General features: G+C 26.8%; 1 protein-coding gene across 1 annotated transcript in view; it reads right to left on the bottom strand.

Moving 5' to 3' along the window:
* LOC117166842 (protein KIAA0100) overlaps positions 1–19,326 on the bottom strand; it is an 82,466-nt gene that overhangs the window by 27,369 nt on the left and 35,771 nt on the right. Inside the window, exons 9-11 of the mRNA XM_033351188.1 lie at positions 16,138–16,360; positions 9,177–9,286; positions 4,278–5,032 (exon numbers count right to left, since the gene is read on the bottom strand). Coding sequence (XP_033207079.1) covers positions 4,278–5,032; positions 9,177–9,286; positions 16,138–16,360 — 1,088 coding nt within the window. The remainder of the gene's footprint in view (positions 1–4,277; positions 5,033–9,176; positions 9,287–16,137; positions 16,361–19,326) is intronic.

Genomic DNA, 19,326 nt, shown 5'->3' with positions numbered 1-19,326 from the left:
AATTTATTATTATCTCCATGCAGGAGGAAAGTTCACCCACAAGCGAGCCACCTGTTTTTAATGGTAGGTGCAGTATCAGCGAAGCCTTCTTAAGAAAAAATGTTCCTACGGATGCGTTAAATATAATATTAACACCTCTTGCTCCGGCGACAGCTAAGCAATACGTATCGGCCTTGCGACAATGGTGGTTGTTCTGTGAGAGAAATAAATTCGATTTTTACTCACCAAAGAGAGATACTCTAATTAGGTTTTTGACAGCAAACTTTAAGAAAGGCGCTTGTTACAGCTCTCTAAATACTTTTCGTTCAGCAATGTCCCTCGTGTTTTAAGATAAGACGGGTGATGGTGCAATGATCAGTAGATTCATAAAAGGTGCGTTTAGATTGAAAACGGATAAGTCGAAGTATTCTCACATAAGGGATATGTCAATAGTCCTAGATCGTTTAAAAAAGCTGCACCCTTTACAAAGTTTATGCTTGAAAGATTTAACTCACAAAGTAGTAGTACTATTAGCATTAAGTACAGGACACAGGGCACAGACTTTAGCTAATATTAAATTAAGTAATATCGGCTCAACTCCACAAGGTGTAGAGATAAACATCTCAGATCTCAAAAAAACGTCGGGTCCTGGTAGATGTCAGCCTTTGTTAACTTTACCAAAGTTCAATCAAAACTCTAATGTATGCGTATCGTCTACCATAAGAATATATAAATGTTACTAGACAATTAAGGGGAAATGAAGATAAACTGCTTCTAGCGAATAAAAAGCCACATGTGATTGTCACTTCTCAAACCATTAATAAATGTATCAAAAAGATACTAGAAAAAAACGGTATCGATATATCTGTTTTCTCCTCTCATTCAACAAGACATGCATCTACATCGGCTGCCTTAGCTAAAGGACTCGATTTAAACACAATAAGGTGTACAGGAGGATGGTCTGAAAGTTCGCAAACGTTTGCCAGATTTTATAATCAACCTATACTTGTAAACAAAGATAACTTTCCCTCTGCTGTTTTAGAATTATAAGAGGTACTAGTTACAAAAGGACGCTCATTTTAATTTTAATTTGTTTGGTATTATTTTGCACTACTTATTTTCGCAAAAAAGTGAGTTTATTTAATAAATGAAAGTTGTATTTAAAATTTCGCGTTCTCTCTCTCTTCTGTAATCTCGAGAAATATAATTGAATGACTACTTACCTGTAAGTGAAGTTTGATCGCAATTATATGAAGAAGCATCTTTCAAAGAGATTACAGTCACATCCCACCAAAAAATTCTAGAAACTGTTTTGGGTTTTTCTAAATCCCTAAACCCTAATAAAAACTTAGCAATTTTAAATACCCTAAAGATATGAGGCTGGCTTGGAACGCGCAAAGTAGCAGCGTGTGGGAGTAAATTTTCTTCCCCCCACTCTGAACGTCGTGACATCTAGCGAGATGAAGGGAATACTACATTCTGTGATCTCTTCGAAGGAGGCTTCTTCATATAATTGCGATCGAACTTGACTTACAGGTAAGTTCGTTTAATCGTTCAACTATACAATATTTTTGTCCGAAAACTTTGGACTAACAAATAATACTAATACTAATAATAATACTGACTAATATTCCGGTACTAACCTTGTTTATTGGCAATCAAAAAAGTTTATTTCATAAATAATGTCCAAATTACAGGAATGACAGAGCTGAAAAACGACCCTAACTTCAAAATAATGCACATGCATAACATTTTTATTTAGCACAATAAAATTTTTTGTTATTATCCCTCAGAAAAAGAGTCCGCGGAATTGCGCTATGGTATTTTATAGCATCTCCGAATTCAGTGTTTCATAATTTTTATTTTTGTGGAAAAAGCCGGGGGAACTGTACCCGATTGTACCTGTAGGGTTCGGTCGCTCAGGACTTGGAAAATGGCATGAAACTGTTGAAAGAAGAGGTTTTGCAGCTCCGACGGGATGCCTGTGCGAAAAATGTGATTCTACATAAGCTCAAGGACACTGATTCATGGAATAAGGCTCTAGTCTCGTCTGTTCGAGGAGTGCTCTCGAAAGCTGAAGTAGAATCTGTTATAGTGGAATCTGCGTTTCGTCTGCGAAAGGAGCCTGGTGTCAGACCGCCGTTGATTAGGCTAGGGTCCCCATCTCAAAGGTTTCAGGTCTTTCAAAAAGCGAAATCCTTCGCGGAAATGAGCCTGACAGTTTCGAGTGACAGGTCAAAACTTGAAAGGCAGACGAAAAGGCAGCTCATACAGAAGAAGAAATGTCGGAGAGATAGAGGTTTCGAAGTTACATTGAAAGGTAATCACTTAGAATTCGACGGGAAGGTGCTGTCGTCAGACGACATTAGTGCCTTGTTTTCTGGCCCTCCTTACAGTTCTTTAGATACATTTCTTAAGGCGAAGGACACAGTCAGGAGATAGAGGGGAAGGACCCACCCCAGAAACCTGGTTCAGGAGCAAAATCATCTTCTTCGACCGAAGAATCTCATCGAAACAGGGACAGCTCCATCAGTGAATTTCTACCCGGAAACTCACTCCAGAATTCCTCGGCAAATGCTCCACGAAGAGTATCGAATGGCTGTCGCAAGGACGGTAAATGAGCTGTTCTCGGTGGCGAGCGGAAGGTTAGCTCGGATTATTTTCTGGAACTGCCGTGGGTTTCCTAATGTCGGAGATTTAGCAATGTTTAACTTGGACGCGGATATTTCATGCTTGAGCGAAACCTGGCTCCCATCGGCGCCTGCAACCATGCTTAGAAGAGTTACATCCTTTCACGCCTATAATTCTGGGGGCGACTCCAATGCGCGGGTCGGGGATTTGAATCAAAAATGCCCTGATGTTATACTGGTGGAGGCGAATGCGAGCTCGGAGAGACTGCTAGCCAATTCTGTCATTTGTAAACGTGGTACTGTCCTGATTGATTGTTTAAAACTACGTGGTTTTGCTATAATTAATGGAAAATTTCAGGCCGATTGTCCGGCTAGCCTTACGCGCCTTTCTCCTGAAGGGAAAAGTACTATAGATTTAGCGGCATGTGCTTTACCTTTCATAAAAGTAATAAAGAACCTCAAAACTGTACCAATCGCTACTCGCTCGGACCATCTTTTGGTCTGTGTGGAGCTATCGCTATCGAGAGGAGGAAGGCTACAAGAGACTTAAATTTGAAAGCGTGAAATTAATAGGAATTTAAGGCTGATCTGGAGGGAAGATAGAAGGGGGGTTTTCCTAGATTCACTGATTCTACCGTATTCGCAAACGGCGCTCGTCTCTTCGGTGGCTGACCTAAATGAAAATTTTATCTCGGCAATTTCTGCTCATTCTTAGCGCTTTATGGGAAAAAATCCTTGGTTCAACTAGGCATTATTCAATGTTAAAAGAAAAACAGAATATAGCCTGAAACAATGTAAAAGGTCAGGGTTCGCGTTGAATAATATAACAAAATTAAATTTAGATAAAAAAAAGCCCACAGCTCACTGTTGATTTCTAAGAAAAATATTATGAGAAAGCCTTTTAAGAGGCTCTTGCATCTGCTAGAGGGACGTCAGAGTTTTGCAGAGCAATTAACTTCTTTAGGCCTAGAGTTGCAAAGAGTAGTAATATTGACATTAAATCATGGCAAGCTTTTGCGAATATGTTGTATCCTCGTAAGGTGAACCTTGATCTTTCCTGGGGTGTAAATACGCATCCCCTTCTGGATGCTCAGATTTCAAAAGAGCAAATCAAGGCAGACGCGTCTCATGGGTGCCGTAAGAGAAAGATTTACGCTGGGTGAACTTAATTTTGGTTTCAGTAAGGGGCAAGTCTGTTCAATTTGTAATCAGGAAGTGAAAGAGACTCTTTTTCATTAAATATTAGAATGCCCGATGTACAGACATGTTTGAACATCGTTTTCTGCAGCCGCGATCAGCCTTAGAGCATCTGGTGCCTTCTGAATAGCGCTTCTAAACTCTCCAGATAAAAAAGAACTTTTTCGCCTTGCAATGTTTCTACTTGGAGTGCTAACTGTTTCTAAAAGCTAACTAACTAGACGTTCATATTTCACGTTCTTTGCACAGGTCTTAGAACCTAATCAAATATCGCAGCAGTAAATAAATATGTACTTTTACAATTAAAAAAAATCATCATCAAATTTGATATCAAACTAAAAAAAAAGGAATCAGCCCTCGTAAAATTTCCCTGTCTTAAAACAGAAAAATTCCATAATAATCGAGGTTTTTCAGGTTTTCCGGGAACGTAAAGAGCCTGATATTAATTTTAAGAAAACAGTAAAAACTCACCTTGATAACCAAATCGCAAGGCAGCCCTTTCGCCTCGGACTTCCCCGACGAATGCAGTTCCTTCAGCCACTTCCGGATGCTGAACAGTTCATTCTGAATCGCATCCGTGAACTGATGTTCATACGGAAACCTCGCCTTGGCCGATTCGATATTCAGCGTCCAAGTTTCGTTCCACTCAAGCTCAAAACCCTCATTATTCTGCCTCTCAAGTCGCACTTCCGCATTGTCCTCCAGTCTCACCAACTGCAAACCCTCAATTGTTACAATTTCCGCCATGTCGAGAGCGGCTCTCAAATAATTGAGTCGCCACTCTCCCTGCGACCAGCGCAAATGATCCGAACTCAATTCGAGAAAATGCCTCGGCGAGATGTCTATCGAAAGAGAGATTCCGCCAATTGCCAAAAGATCGAGAGTTCGCTTCACTTCCGGTGTTGCTTTGCCGACAGGAGCTATCGATTTCCGGGAAACGATTGATCGGAAATTGGCAGATTCGAGCCACAATTGTCGCAATCGCAGATGCAAATTGGGACTCCAGGCGAGATTTGTGCCGTCGAGACTGACACTGATGCTCTCGGATGTGATTGCCGCTTTGCATTTTCGCGCAGCTAGAAACGGCTGGTTTTGGGCTTGGGCGTGCTCGCAAATTATCGGGTCGCTTTTATTCAAAGTTATTGCACAAACTCCTTCAGCGACTCCAACAAATCTGCTTGAGCTGTGTTCGAGATTTGCCGAGTCGAGACGCACCATTATCGATTCTAAAAAATAGATTTGAAATTGTTTAATGTAAATTCACTCTCTTGAGTATTTATTTTAAAAAAAAGAAAGAAAGAAAAACTGTTTTTTAGGGGATATAATGCTTTGCAAGCCTCCTTGTGCGTATTCTGTTGCATTATTTGTTTTTTGCTTTAGTTTTTCCAGTTATGGGACATCCGGAAACTACGTTACCCATTTTTGACAAAGTGGAACATTAATTTTCTAATGAAGAAGACAATTTTTTGTAATAAAATAGATGAATTTTACAGCCAAATAAAGTTTAGTTTTCCACCAGACACTAAGAATTTTCAGCAAGACAGTTAATTTATACTTAGCAGTTAATTTTCTTAAGTTTGCAGTTTTCTAACAAAATGATTGAAAGAATTGTTATAGCGAAATAGTTAAATTCACAGACAATAAGATCAATTTTGAAAAAAGAAGAGTATTTTCCACCAAAAAGGCTGCATTTTTTAACAAAATAGATTAGTTTTAAATAAAGCAGTTGAATTATTAAACCTAAAATATAAATTTTCAAAAAAAAAAAAATGAAATTGAAATAAAAAAGACGAATTTTTGATAAAATAATTGAATCCACTGCCAAAAAGATGAGTTCTCAAAAAAGACGATTAATTTTCTACTTAAAAGGACGAACTTTTTAACAAAATATACGAATTTTACACACAAAAGTTTGTAATTTTCTAAGAAAATAGTTGAATGTTCAAAAGACGAAAAAAAAGTTTTCAACAAAAAACGGAATAGTTATATTTCTAACAAAAAATGGAATTTTATATCACTTAAACTGAATTAAAAAAACTAATTTTTAAGCCGGAAATATAAATTTTCAAAAAAGAAGATTAATTTTCTAACCAAAAAAGACGAATTTTTAACAAAGTAGATGAATTTTTCACAAAAAAGATGAATTTTCCACCCGAAATTATAAATTCTTAAGAAGAAAATTAATTTTATACTTATTAGTTAATTTTTCGAATTAATAGTTTAATTTCTAACCAATTAGTTTTTAATTTTTGAACATTTTCAATTTTCTAACAAAATAGTTGAATTTTCAATAAACAAAAAAAAAGTTTTCAACCAAAAATGGAATAGTTATATTTTGAAGAAAAAATTGAATTTCATACTACTAAAATTGAATAAAAAAAAGAATTATTATAGTGAAATAGTTGAACTCACAGCCAATAAGATCAATTTTGAAAAAAGAATATTAACTTTCCACTCAAAAGGCCGCATTTTTTAACGAAATTGATGAATTTTAAACAAAACAGTTGAATTTTTAAACCGAAAATATAAGTTTTCAACCAAAAAATTAATTATCTTCCAGTGAAAATGAAACAAAAAAGACGAATTTTTGGAAAAATAATTGAATCTACTGCCAAACGATGAATTTTCAAAAAAGAAGATAAATTTTCTAACCAAAAAGACCAATTTTTTAACAAATTAGATGAAATAATTTAATTTGAACCAATTAGTTGAATTTTCTACCAAAAAATTGAGTAAAAAAAAAGAAATTTTAAACCAAAAATTGCAGTTACATTTTCAGTTTAAAAAATGAATTTTCAACAAAACCATATATTTTATCCCAGTTAAATTGAAACAAAAAAAAAACTATTTCATAACAAAGTATATGACTTTTACAAAAAAAGTCGAATTCTTACCCGAAATTATAAATTTTTGATAATTAAGTTACTTTTAACCAATTAGTTGAATTAAAAAAAAACACACACATTTTTCAACAAAAAATGGAGTATTAACATTTTGAACAAGAAGTCTAATTTTATTTTAGTTAAATTGAAAAAAATGAATTTATTTAGAGAAATAATTAAATTCCCAACAAAAAAGTAGAATTTTCCACCAAGAAATTCATTTCAACGATAAATAGTTTAATTTTTAAACAATAAGTCAAATTTTCTAACAAAACATTTCGATTTTTCAACAAAAAAAAGAATTTTTCAACCAAAAATGGAATAGTTACATTTTCAGTTTCAACAAATTAATTTTAAACAAAAAAATTAATTTTCGTCCAGTTAAATTGAAAGAAAAAAGACGAATTTTTTATAAATTATTTAAGTACACCGCTAAAAAGATGAATATTCAAAAAATAATATTAATTTTCTACAAGAAAAATACGAATTTTTCAACAAAATAGATGCATTTTCTACAATAAGTTGAATTTTCCACCCGAAATTATAAATTTTTCAGAAAAAAGTGTATTTTCTACCACGTAGTTAATTTTTTTAATAAATACATTTAATTTTTAACCAATTAGTTGAATTTTCCAATAAAATAGTTAAATTTTCAAACAAAATAGTTGAATTTTCAACCAGAAAACAATCATTTTTCAACCAAACATATAGTAGTGTTATTTTCAGTTTAAAAAATAAATTTTCAACAAAAAAATTAATTTTTATCCAGTCAAATTGATAAAAGACGAATTATTAATAAAATAAACAAAAACACTGCCAAAAAGATGAATTTTCAAAAAATAAGAATGATTTTCTACTGAAAAAGATGAATTTTTTTAACAAAATAGATAAATTTACACACAAAAAAGTTAAGTTTTCCCGCCGACACTACGAATTTTCAATAAGAAAGTTAATTTTATTATCAGTAGTTAATTTTTCAAATTAATAGTTTAATTTTTAACGAATTGGTTTTTAATTTGTTGAAGTTTGTAATTTTCTAACAAAATAGCTGAATTTTCAAATATAAAAAAAAAGATTTTAACAAAAAATTGAATTTTATACAGCTTAAAATAAATTCTTTTAAAATTATTATAACGAAATAGTTAAATTCACAGCCAATAAGATCAATTTTGAAAAAAGAATATTCATTTTCGAGATTAAAAGACAAATTTTCTTTCAAAATAAATTAAAATAGTTCAATCTACAGAAAAAAGACGAATTTTTTTAAACAAAATAGATGAATTTCCCATAAAAACATTGCATTTTTAAATCGACACTATAAATTTTTAATACAAAAATTAATTTTTTACCAAGTAGATAATTTTTTAACTTAATCATTTAATTTGAAAAAAATTTTAACAAAAATTTAATTATCATTTAGTTAAATTGATATAATAAAGGCGAATTTTCAATTAAATAATTGAATTCACTGCCAAAAAAATGAATTTTTAAAAAACAGGTTTAGTTTTCAGAAAAAAAGAATTTCTTAACAAAATAGATTAATTTTTCTCAAAAAAGTTAATTTTTCAAATAAATAGTTTAATTTCTAACCAATTGATTTTTAAGTTTTTAAAGTTTGTCATTTTCTAACAAAATAGTTGAATTTTCAACAACATAAAAAGCATTTTTAAACCAAAAATGGAAGTTACATTTTCAGTTAAAAAATTAATTTAAAAAAAAAAGAATTTTCTTCTATTTAACTTCAAACAAAAAAGACGAATTTTGAACAAAACATATTAATTTTACACACAAAAAAGTCACAATTTCCACCTGACACTGAATTTTCAAGAAGAAAAACAATTTTCTGCCAGGTAGGTAGTTACAATTTTTAAACTAATCAGTTGAATTAAAAAAGATGTTTCAGTCAAAAATGGAATAATTACATTTTCAGTTTATAAATGAATGATAAAAAAAGGTTTCCAGTTAAATTAAACTAAATAAGACGAGTCTTTGACAGTTAAATTTAATTTAAAAAAAAGGATTATTATAATAAAATGGTTGAATTCTCAGCCAATATTTCAACCAAAAAAGATGATTTTTCAATCAAAAAGTTAAACTTTTATCCAAAAAACATGATTTTTTCACCGAAAAAGATATATTTTTAACTAAAAAAATAATGGTTTAATTGTCAGCTTACAAAATTTATTTTTAATAAAACATGAAACGAATTTTCATCAAAATAGTAAAAAAAAAAGAATTTGTAACAGTAGTTGAATTTTCTATAAAAAAATAATTTTAAACAATACAGTTGTACTTTTAAAAATATAATTACATTTTCAACCAAATAATCAAATTTTTAATCAAACAAAATGAATTCTGAACCAAAAATATAATAGTAGTCTTTTAAAAAAGAAAGAACTTTTACCCAGAAATCGATTTTTCCATTTTTCACCAATTAATTAATTTTCATTTTATAAATAAGATTTTCAGAATATGAAATTATACCTACGTTCATTTTCTGCTATGAAGAAGAGGTTGCAATTCGAAACTTTGATATTTAGCTGCAGAACTTTTTGGGATTCTTCTTTCTGTAAAGGCTTTCGGTGCTGATTATAATACCTGCAATTTTACACTGATTGAGTTTTTTTTCTCAATTTTTTTTTTCTTTAAACAATGTCAGGGTGTCTACTTAAATCCTGGGGAAAAAAATCCCTGAAAATTCCAGGGTTATTCAAGAATCTCAAACTTTGTCCGGATATAATTTTTCATAATACGGAGACATTCGAATATTTTGTATTTTTGAAATAAATCGACTTGGATTATGTATACAGTATCGATCAATTAAATAATTATATCGTTGAATTCTGAACTAAAAAAATCAATTTTCAACCAAATAGTTGAATTTTGAACTAAAAAAGATCAGTTTTCAACAACAAAATTAAATTTTCCAAAAAAAAAAGAATATGAATTATCAAAAGAGAGAATTAACTTTTGTAACAAAAAATATAATTTTTCATCAAAATTTTCAAACAAAAAAAGAATGGTTTAATTTTCAATTAAAAAACTAATTAAAGAAACAAATTTTGAACCAAAGCGAATAATTTTCAACTAAAATTATGAATCTTGACCTGAAATAGCTGCATTTAAAAAAAAAACATGATTTTGAACAAAGGAGTTTAACTTACGACCAGCAGTTTTATTTTCATACAAAAAAATTAATTTTCCACTAAAAAAATAAATTTTCAACAACAATAAATGATCAAATTTCCACTAGACATATAAATAAAATAAAAAATTTTCCCAAAAAGATAAATTAAGAAAAAAATCCAATATAAAGATAAATTTTCAACCAAAAAGATGAATGGTCAAAATAGTTGAAGTTTCAACTAAAAAAAAAAACAAATATTCAACCAAAAATTTTTAATTTTACACCTAAAAGAAGAATTTTAAACAAAGAAGTTTAAATTTCGACCAAGCAGTTTTATTTTCATAAAAAAAAAATTTCCACCATGAAGACATATTTTCCAAAAAAAAATTTTCACCAGAAAGATAGATACCTAAAATTTCCGCAAAAAGATAAATTTTCAACAAGAAATAATGATAAAATTTCCACCAGGCAGATAAATAAAAAAAAAACCGCCAAAAAGATAAATTAAGAAAAAAAATCTACTGAAACGATAAATTTTTAACCAAAAAGAATAATTTTAAGCAAAGAGGTTTAAATTCCGACCAAGTAGTTTTTTTCATTCAAAAAATCAATTTTCGGCCAAAAAGATAAATTATATAAAAAAAAATCCCACCAGAAATAAAAATTTTCAAAAAATAAAATAATTAAATTTTCTATCAAACCGATAAATATTCAACAGATGATTTAAAGAAAAAAGCCTTTTAAAAAAATGTCAAATTTTCATTCAAAGAAGATTCCAGTTCATTTTCTAACACCAAAATAAGAATCAAAAAAATTTGTAACCAAAATGTACGTCTTTTTAAGAAAATTCTAAAACTTTGAAGCAAATAATAAAATTTATAACTAAAAAGATAATCTTCAGTTAAAAGTTTTTACGAATTTTCAAAATTCTAATAAATATAAAAAAAACTCCTGAACACACTAGTTAATTCATTAAATATTTTCGGAAATTTTAAATTTCAACAAAAGAAGTATTTATCGTAATTAAAAAATATTCTAAGTTTTACCAGAAATTTTAAGAACATTTGTTTCTTCTCTTGAAAATTTCGATATTATTTTAAAGCTGCTAAAGTTTAGTTTTGAAATTTTTTAATATCTACATTTCTTGAATTCACTCGATTTGTTATTTCTTTTTATTTTTTAATCTTACCAAATTGAAACATTTTGCATTAAAATCTTCTAAACTCTTTTAATAATTTAAGAACAAATGTAGTAAGTTTAAGAGATATACAGAAGTTTTGAAACGATTAAAAAATAATCCAAGGAAAAATTGAAATAACATTTCATTTCGAAAAATGAATTTAAAGATTATTTAAAAAGATTTCAAAAGATTTCAACAATTGTCAAGGAAGAATCTGAAAGATTTTAAGGAAATTTTTTTAATTTTGCAGAATAAACAAAAAAATTCAGGAAAATTTTTTCTCATGTTGCTGTGAAATTTAAAATATTTATTTTGAAAAATAAACTTTAAGAGGAAATTAAAAAAGGCTTTTAAAGATATCAAACGATTACCTATACTTTCGTAAAAGAGTTTAGAAGATTTTAAAGAAAAATGTTTTAATTGGTAAGATTACAAAATAAAAAGAAATAAAAAATTCGAGTAAATTCCAGAAATATTTAGTAGAATTGAAGAGATTCAAATTGAATTTTAAACTTTAAACAATTTATAAGTGTACAGCATTTTAAACATTTCAAAACAAAAGTTTAGAAGTATTAAAATAATTTCGAAAGTTTTCAAGAGAATAAACAAATTTTCTTAAAATTTCTGGGAAAATTTAGAAGATTTTAAGGTAATTTAAAAAAAATATGGAATGATATTTAAAACGTTTGAGAAAGATTTGAGTCAGTTAAAAATATTTTAAAGAATTTAAAACGTTTTAAACAGATTAAAAATATTTGTAAATTGGAAAACATTTTCAAAAATTTATCAAATATTATTTATTCCTTTCCAACTTTTAAAAGTCGTAAATATTTTTTAAAAAGACTCAAATTTTGCATAATATTTTGTCAAATCCTATAAAATAAAATAATTTTTTGTAAATATTCTAGACTTTTTTATTACACGTTTGAAATAATCAAAAATAATTTTTTTTAATCAGCAAAAAAAGCCAAAAATATCATTGAACTAATTATAAATTGACAGAATTATAAAATAAATTAATTTTTAAGTTAACATAAATATTTATATTACTGAAATTTAAAATTGCCGGAAATTATTAATAAATTATTAATTAGTGAATAATAACGTTGTTTGACTTATTTATAATATTATAATAGATGATATTTTCTTATGAAAAGACGAATTTTCAACAAAATAAATAAATTTTCAGTCACAGAACTATTAAATATTCTACTAAATATTTAAGAAAAAATAAGAATTTTTAACCCGATACACGATTTGTCACCTAGAAAGATCAATTTTCGAACAAAAAGATGAATTTTTAAACAAAATGATTAATTATCTACAAAAAAAACTAATTTTAAAAAAATTGGTTGAACTTCTAACACGAAAGATCAACTTTTTACCAAAAAAGACCAATCTTTAAAAAAATTTCTGAATTTTCAACCAAAAAGATAAATTTTCTACCCCCAAAAAACATATTTTCAATTAAAATTATATTTCTTCACCCCAAAAACTGAATTTTAAACCAAATAGTTGAATTTCTAACCATAAAGATGAATTTGCAACCAAGAGGATTATTTTTCTATCTAAAAGACAAATTTTCAAGAAAACAAATAAATGTTAAGTCACAGATATCAATTTTAAACGAAAATGATAAATCTTTCAACGAAAAAAATGAATTTTCAAATAGAATATTGGATTTTAACTAAAAAGTTGAATTTCTAACAAAAAAGATGAATTTTCAGCCAAGAAGATTAATTTTCAAATAAAAAGATGAATTTTCAAAAACGAAAATTAATTTTCTACAAAAAAATTAACGTTTGACATATAACATTAATATTTAAACAAATATTTAAATTTTCATCTAATGAAGATAACTTTGAAACCAAAAATCGAAATAGACTAAGAAGATTAATTTTCTACCAAAAAAAGGCGAACTTTCAAACAAAAAGATTAATTTTCAACGATGGAAATTAATTTTCTACAAAATATGTGAATTTTCAACTAAAAAAGGATGCATTTTCAAGCAAAGAAATCAATTTTTAATCAAGAAGAAAAAAAATGTTTTTAAACAAACAAGACGAATTTTCAACAAAATAAATTAATTTTCAGACAAAGAAATACATTTTTAATAAAAATGATGAATCTTTCACTTAAAGAAAGAGTTTTCCAACAAAATATTTTAACCAAAAAGATTAATTTTCTACCAAAAAACAATAATTTTAACAAAATACAAGAATAATAAAAAAAGAGATAGTTCGGGTTCCAATCGTGTACAAACCTACGAATATTTGCCGACATTACGTGAAAATTTCCAATTGGAAAAATTAATTTTTAACACGATAAATGAATTTTTTTTTAAATAGTTCAATTTTGAACTAACAAAATTAATTTTCTCCTAAGAAAAATAAATTTTCATCAAAATACCTGGAGTTTTCAACTCACAAAACTAACTTTTAAACACACAATGGAATATTTTCTCTCTCTCAATATTTCTATTTTCATATATTTCATAAAGATTGGATATGTTTATATTTGAATTTGATTTTTTTTTAATTTGATTGAAAAATTCCGAAAAATAAAATTTGCGAATAAAACTGACGAAAAACAAAAATACCGAATTGGAAAATTCCCCTATATTAAAATTCGCGAATAATAAGATTTCCGAATAATAAATTTCACGACAGTTGATAATATTACGGAATTGGAAAATTCCCGAAGAATAAAATACCCGTCAGAAAATTGCCGAATTATAAAATAGCAGAATTGGAAAATTCCCGAATTGTAAAATTTAAGAAATTGAGCAATTACAATTTTTTTATAAATATATGTTATTGATTCCAGTGTATAAATTCAGCAACTCAGTAGCTGCAAGCTAAATTCTCATTTTTAGAAATTGAAAAAAAGATTTTTTGACCGTTCCTAATTTCACCAAATTTGCCCGGGACGACTGAAAAATCCCGAAAAATTAAATTCCCGACACTGTAAAATTCCGAAATAATAAAATTCGAAAATAATAAAATTGTAGAAAATTAAAAATATCGAATTGGAAAATTCCCGAATTTACACAATTAGAATTTTTTATAAATATGTTTTATTGATTATAAATACAATAATGATTATGTTTTAAATTATTTTTAATGTTTAAACTTTCAAAAATTATTGCTTGAATTTAAAATAACAATAATTTTAAATAAAATAATTTTTAAAAAATCATTATTGTATTTATAATCAATAAGACATATTTATAAAAAATTATCATTGTTTAAATTCGGGTATTTTCCAATTCGGATTTATTATAATTCGTCAATTTTCTGTCGGGAATTTCATTATTCGGGAATTTTACAATCCCGCAATATTATAAACTGTCGTGAATTTTGTTATTCGAGAATTTTAGTATTCGGGAATTTTACAAATCGGTACTTTTATTTTTCGACAATTTTATAATTCGGCAATTTTATTATTAGCGAATTTTTCAATTCGGTATTTTTATCTTACGGCGGAACGACTGAAAAATCCCGAAAAATAAAATTCCCGAATAATAAAATTCGCGAAAAATAAAAATACCGATTTGTTAAATTTCCGAAAAATAAAATTCTCAAATAACAAAATTCCCGATTTGAAAAATTCCCGAATAATGAAATTCCAGACAGAAAATTGACCAATTATAAAATATGTGAATTGTGAAATTCCCGAATTTAAACAATTACTATTTTTTATAAATATGTTTGATTGATTATAAATACAATAATGATTTTGTTTTAAATTATTTTTAATGTCTAAGCTTTCAAAAATTATTGCTTGAATTTAAAATAATAATTTTAAATAAAATAATTTGAAAAAGAAATCATAATTGTATTTATAATCAATAAGACATATTTATAAAAAATTGTCATTGTTTAAATTTGGGTATTTTCCAACTCGGATATTTTATAATTCGTCAATTTTCTATCGGGAATTTCATTATTCGGGAATTTTCCAATTCGGCATTTTTATTTTTCGGCAATTTTATTATTCGAGAATTTTAGTATTCGGGAATTTTACAAATCGTTATTTTTATTTTTCGCCAATTTTATAATTCGGCAATTTTATTATTAGCGAATTTTCCAGTTCGGTATTTTTATTTTTCAGCGGAAAGACTGAAAAATCCCGAAGAATAAAAATACCGATTTGTTAAATTTCCGAAAAATAAAATTCTCGAATAATAAAATTCCTGATTTGAAAAATTCCCGACAGAAAATTGACGAATTATAAAATATCTGAATTGTAAGATTCCCGAATTTAAAAAATTACAATTTTTTATAAATATATTTTATTGATTATAAATACAATTATAATTTTGTTTTAAATTATTTTTAATGTCTAAACTTCCAGAAATTATTTCTTGAATTTAAAATAACAATAATTTGAAAAAAATCATAATTGTATTTATAATCAATAAGACAATTCGGGTATTTTCCAATTCGGATATTTTATAATTCGTCAATTTTCTATCGGGAATTTCATTATTCGGCAATTTTTCAATCCCTTAATGTTTTTAACTGCCGGGAATTTTATCATTCTGGAATTTTCCAATTCGTTATTTTTATTTTTCGAAAATTTTATTATTCAAGAATTTTACAGTGTCGGGAATTTTACTTTTCGGGATTTTTCAGTCGTCCCTTTTTGGCAATTTTATTAATCGGTAATTTCAATATCCGCAAATTTTATAATTCAACAATTTTACTATTTGAGAATTTTAGTATTCGGAAATTATACAAATCAGTATTTTTATTTTTTCGCCAATTATATTATTCGCGAATTTACCAATTCGGTATTTTTATTTTTCGGTAATTTTATTATTCGCGAATTTTCGAATTCGAGAATTTTACAGTGTCGTGAATTTTATTTTCGGGATTTTTCAGTTGCCCCAATTTATGGACTCAATATTTCGTTCAGTGACCGAGTTAAGCCACACAGAACGATTTTATCTCTTCAAATGTACCGAAAAAAATATTTTTTATTTCTGCCCATTTTCTGAATAGCAAGAAGCCAAAGAAAATTTTCTTCTTCCGGAATGTCGGCGAGGAATAAAGGATCTGCAACCAACATACTTGCGGAAGGAACAATTTGGAAATTCGACTGTAAATAAATAAATGAAAATAATTTTTAAATGCGTACGTGAATCCCTTTTGTAGAAATTTGGCGAGTTCCAAGCTCCACTCTAATCTGAGAGCATCGAGAACAATTCCAACTCCATTTGTGCTCGTCGTCGCGAGAAAAACTCCCACCGAGAGAGGATTTCCCCATCGGTGAACTGTTTCAGGAATACTGGTGTCGGCGCCATTTAGTCCACAGCACAACGATTCAATCATCAGCTCTGTGTTCCATTCGTTGACTTTTTCTAAATTTAACCATTTTCAAGTTATTCACTGTCAGAATTTAGAGGTCGTCGGCTATTTTTTAATTAATTAATTTCAAAAACAATTATTCAGCTTTCAACCAAATAGTTTTTTCCCCTAATGTTATTAAAATATTTTTATTTTATTTTTAATCAAACGAGATTAATTTTCAACAGAGATCATCTTTCTACCAAAAAACGTTTTTTTCCAACTAAATACATTAATCAATTTTTAAAAAATTGCTATTCAGCACAAGGAAAAATTATCTTTTAAACAATTTGATTTAAAAAAAAAGAGACGAATTTTTATGAAAATAGTTTAATCGTCAAACCAAATAGATGAAATTTTAACAGAGGAGTTAAATTCTCAAGTTAAAAAGTCGAATGTTTGAAATTGAATTTTCAGACCAAAAAACTCCCCTTTAGTCAAAGGAAAACGAATTTTCAAAAAATATTTTAATTTTCAATCAAACACGTGAATCTTGAAAAAAAATGTTAACAATGTAGATCAACTTTCAGCCAAGTAGTTGAATTATCAATTTAAAAAAATATAAATTTTCAACCGTTACTTAAAATTTCATACCAAAAAGATGAATTTCTCACCAAAAAGATCAATTTTCTACAAAAAAAAATTATCTTTCTTCAAAAAATTTTCTACATAACAGTTGAATTTTTATATAGAAAAGATCAATTATCAACCAAAAATGAAATATTTAGATTCACATTTAAATAAATAAATTCTTATATAAAAAACAATTTTAAAAAAACACAAATGATCTATAAAACCCAAAAATATGATTTTTCAACTAAAAATTTAATTTTTCATTAAATAGTTAAATTTTTAAATAAATAATTAAATTTTATACCAATTCATTAAAGTTTTACAAAAAAAAGTTAACTTATAACAAAAAAGTTTATTTTCTACTAAACACTTTAGTTTTTAATTGAAAAAGATTAATTTTCTATGAAAAGAAAAATAATTTTTTAAGAAAATAGATGAATGTTGAAAAAAAGACTTAAATTTTGAACCAAAAAATATAAGAATTTTTGAACCAAAAAGATTAATTTTCTACAAAGAGAGAGGAATTTTCAACCAAATATATAAATTTTCAAATAAAAGCAAGAAATTTCTATCCAAATAGTTGAATTTTTAACCAAACAAAGATATATTTCCAACTAAAGAGATGAATGGTGAATTATCAGCAAACATTAAATTTTCTATGAAAAATTTGAATGTCTAACCAAACAGTAGTTGAATTTCCAACTAAAAATATATGAGTTTTTAACCCAGAGGTTTAATTTCCTAACAAATAGTTGAATTTTCATCCCGAAAGCATGATTTTTCAGAAAAAAAATTTTATTTTCTATCAAATAGTTGATTTTTAAAATAAATAATTAAATTTTTTACCAATTCATTTAAGTGTTACAAAAAAATGTGACTTTGTAACAAAAAAGTTTATTTTCAACTAAATACTTTAGTTTTCAATTGAAAAAAAGAATTAAATTTTGAATAAAAAAATATAACGTTTTTTAGCCAAGAAGATTAATTTCCTTACAAATAGTTGAATTTTCAACAAAATAGTTGAAACTTATACAAAAAATATGAATTTTCAAAAAAAGTTTATTGTCAACCATATAATTTATTTTTCAATTGAAAAAGTTGAACTAAAAAAAAATTATAATTATTATTTCAACCAAAATATATATTAATTTTAAATAAAAACGGTTGAGTTGGACCAAAAAAGATGAAATTCCAGCATAAATTTTCAATTCTTAATAAGAACAGAATAATTTTTTACCAAAAAGTTTAATTTTGTACCAAAAAACACAAATTTTCGATAAAATACATCAATATTCAGAAAAATAGTTGAATTTTCAACCCAAAAATATCAATTTCCAACAAAAAATTAATTAATTACATTTTTAGTTAAAGAAAATAAGCTAAAAAAGGGAATTTTGAATAAAATAGTTTCATTTTCAGCTAAAAAGATGAATTTTCAACTTTAATAATGAATCATCACCAAAAATTACATTAAAAAAAAAGTTTAAAATCTATTTATATTCTTGAATTTCCAACCAAAAAAATAGGATTTTTTAATCAAAAAGATTAAATTTCTACCAATAAAGTTAATTTTTTTAATAAAAAATTAATTTGTTACCAATTTGTTAAAGTTTTCACAAAAAACGTGAATTTTTACTAAAAAAGTTTACTTTCAACCAAATAATATTTCAATAATAATATTTCAACCAAAATTTATTTTAATTTGAAATAAAAACATTAGAATTAAAACAAAAAAGGGGAAATTTCAAAATAAGCTTTCAATTCTTGATCAAAACAGATTAATTTCTGTTAAAAACGATTAATTTTCTTTTAAAAAAAACACGAATTCTAAACAGAATGCATGAATATTTTAACAAATACTTGTATTTTCAACCAAAAAAGATAAATTTCCAACAAAAAATAAATAATTTTCTACAAAGAAAGAAGAATTTTCAACAAAATACATAAATTTTCCACTAAAAAAGATGAATTTGCAACCAAATATATAATATATATTCGTTGAAAAATTCAATTTTTAACCAAGAGAATAAATTTTTAACAGAAAAAGAAAAAGAATTTTCAAGCAAAAAGATGAATTTTCATCTACAATTATTAATTATTAGCAAAAATTAAACTTTCAATAAAAAAGTTGAATATCTAACCAAATAGTTTAATTTCCTACCAAAAATGTATGATTTTTTAAGAAGCAAGTTTAATTCTCTACCAAATAGTTAAATCTTTAAATAAAAAATTGAATTTTTTACCAATTTTCAACATAATCTTTCAATTCTTAATAAAAACAGAGTAATTTTTGACCAAAGAGAATAATTTTCTACCAAAAAACACCAATTTTTAACAAAATACATAAAGAGTCGAATTTTCAATCAAAAAAGATTAATCCCCAACAAAAAATGTAGTAATTAAATTT

Source organism: Belonocnema kinseyi, chromosome 1 (assembly GCF_010883055.1).
Source record: "Belonocnema kinseyi isolate 2016_QV_RU_SX_M_011 chromosome 1, B_treatae_v1, whole genome shotgun sequence".
NCBI classification, from domain to species: Eukaryota; Metazoa; Arthropoda; class Insecta; order Hymenoptera; family Cynipidae; genus Belonocnema; species Belonocnema kinseyi.
Note: the sequence above shows the minus strand (reverse complement) of the source record. Positions and strands in the feature narration are given on the sequence as shown.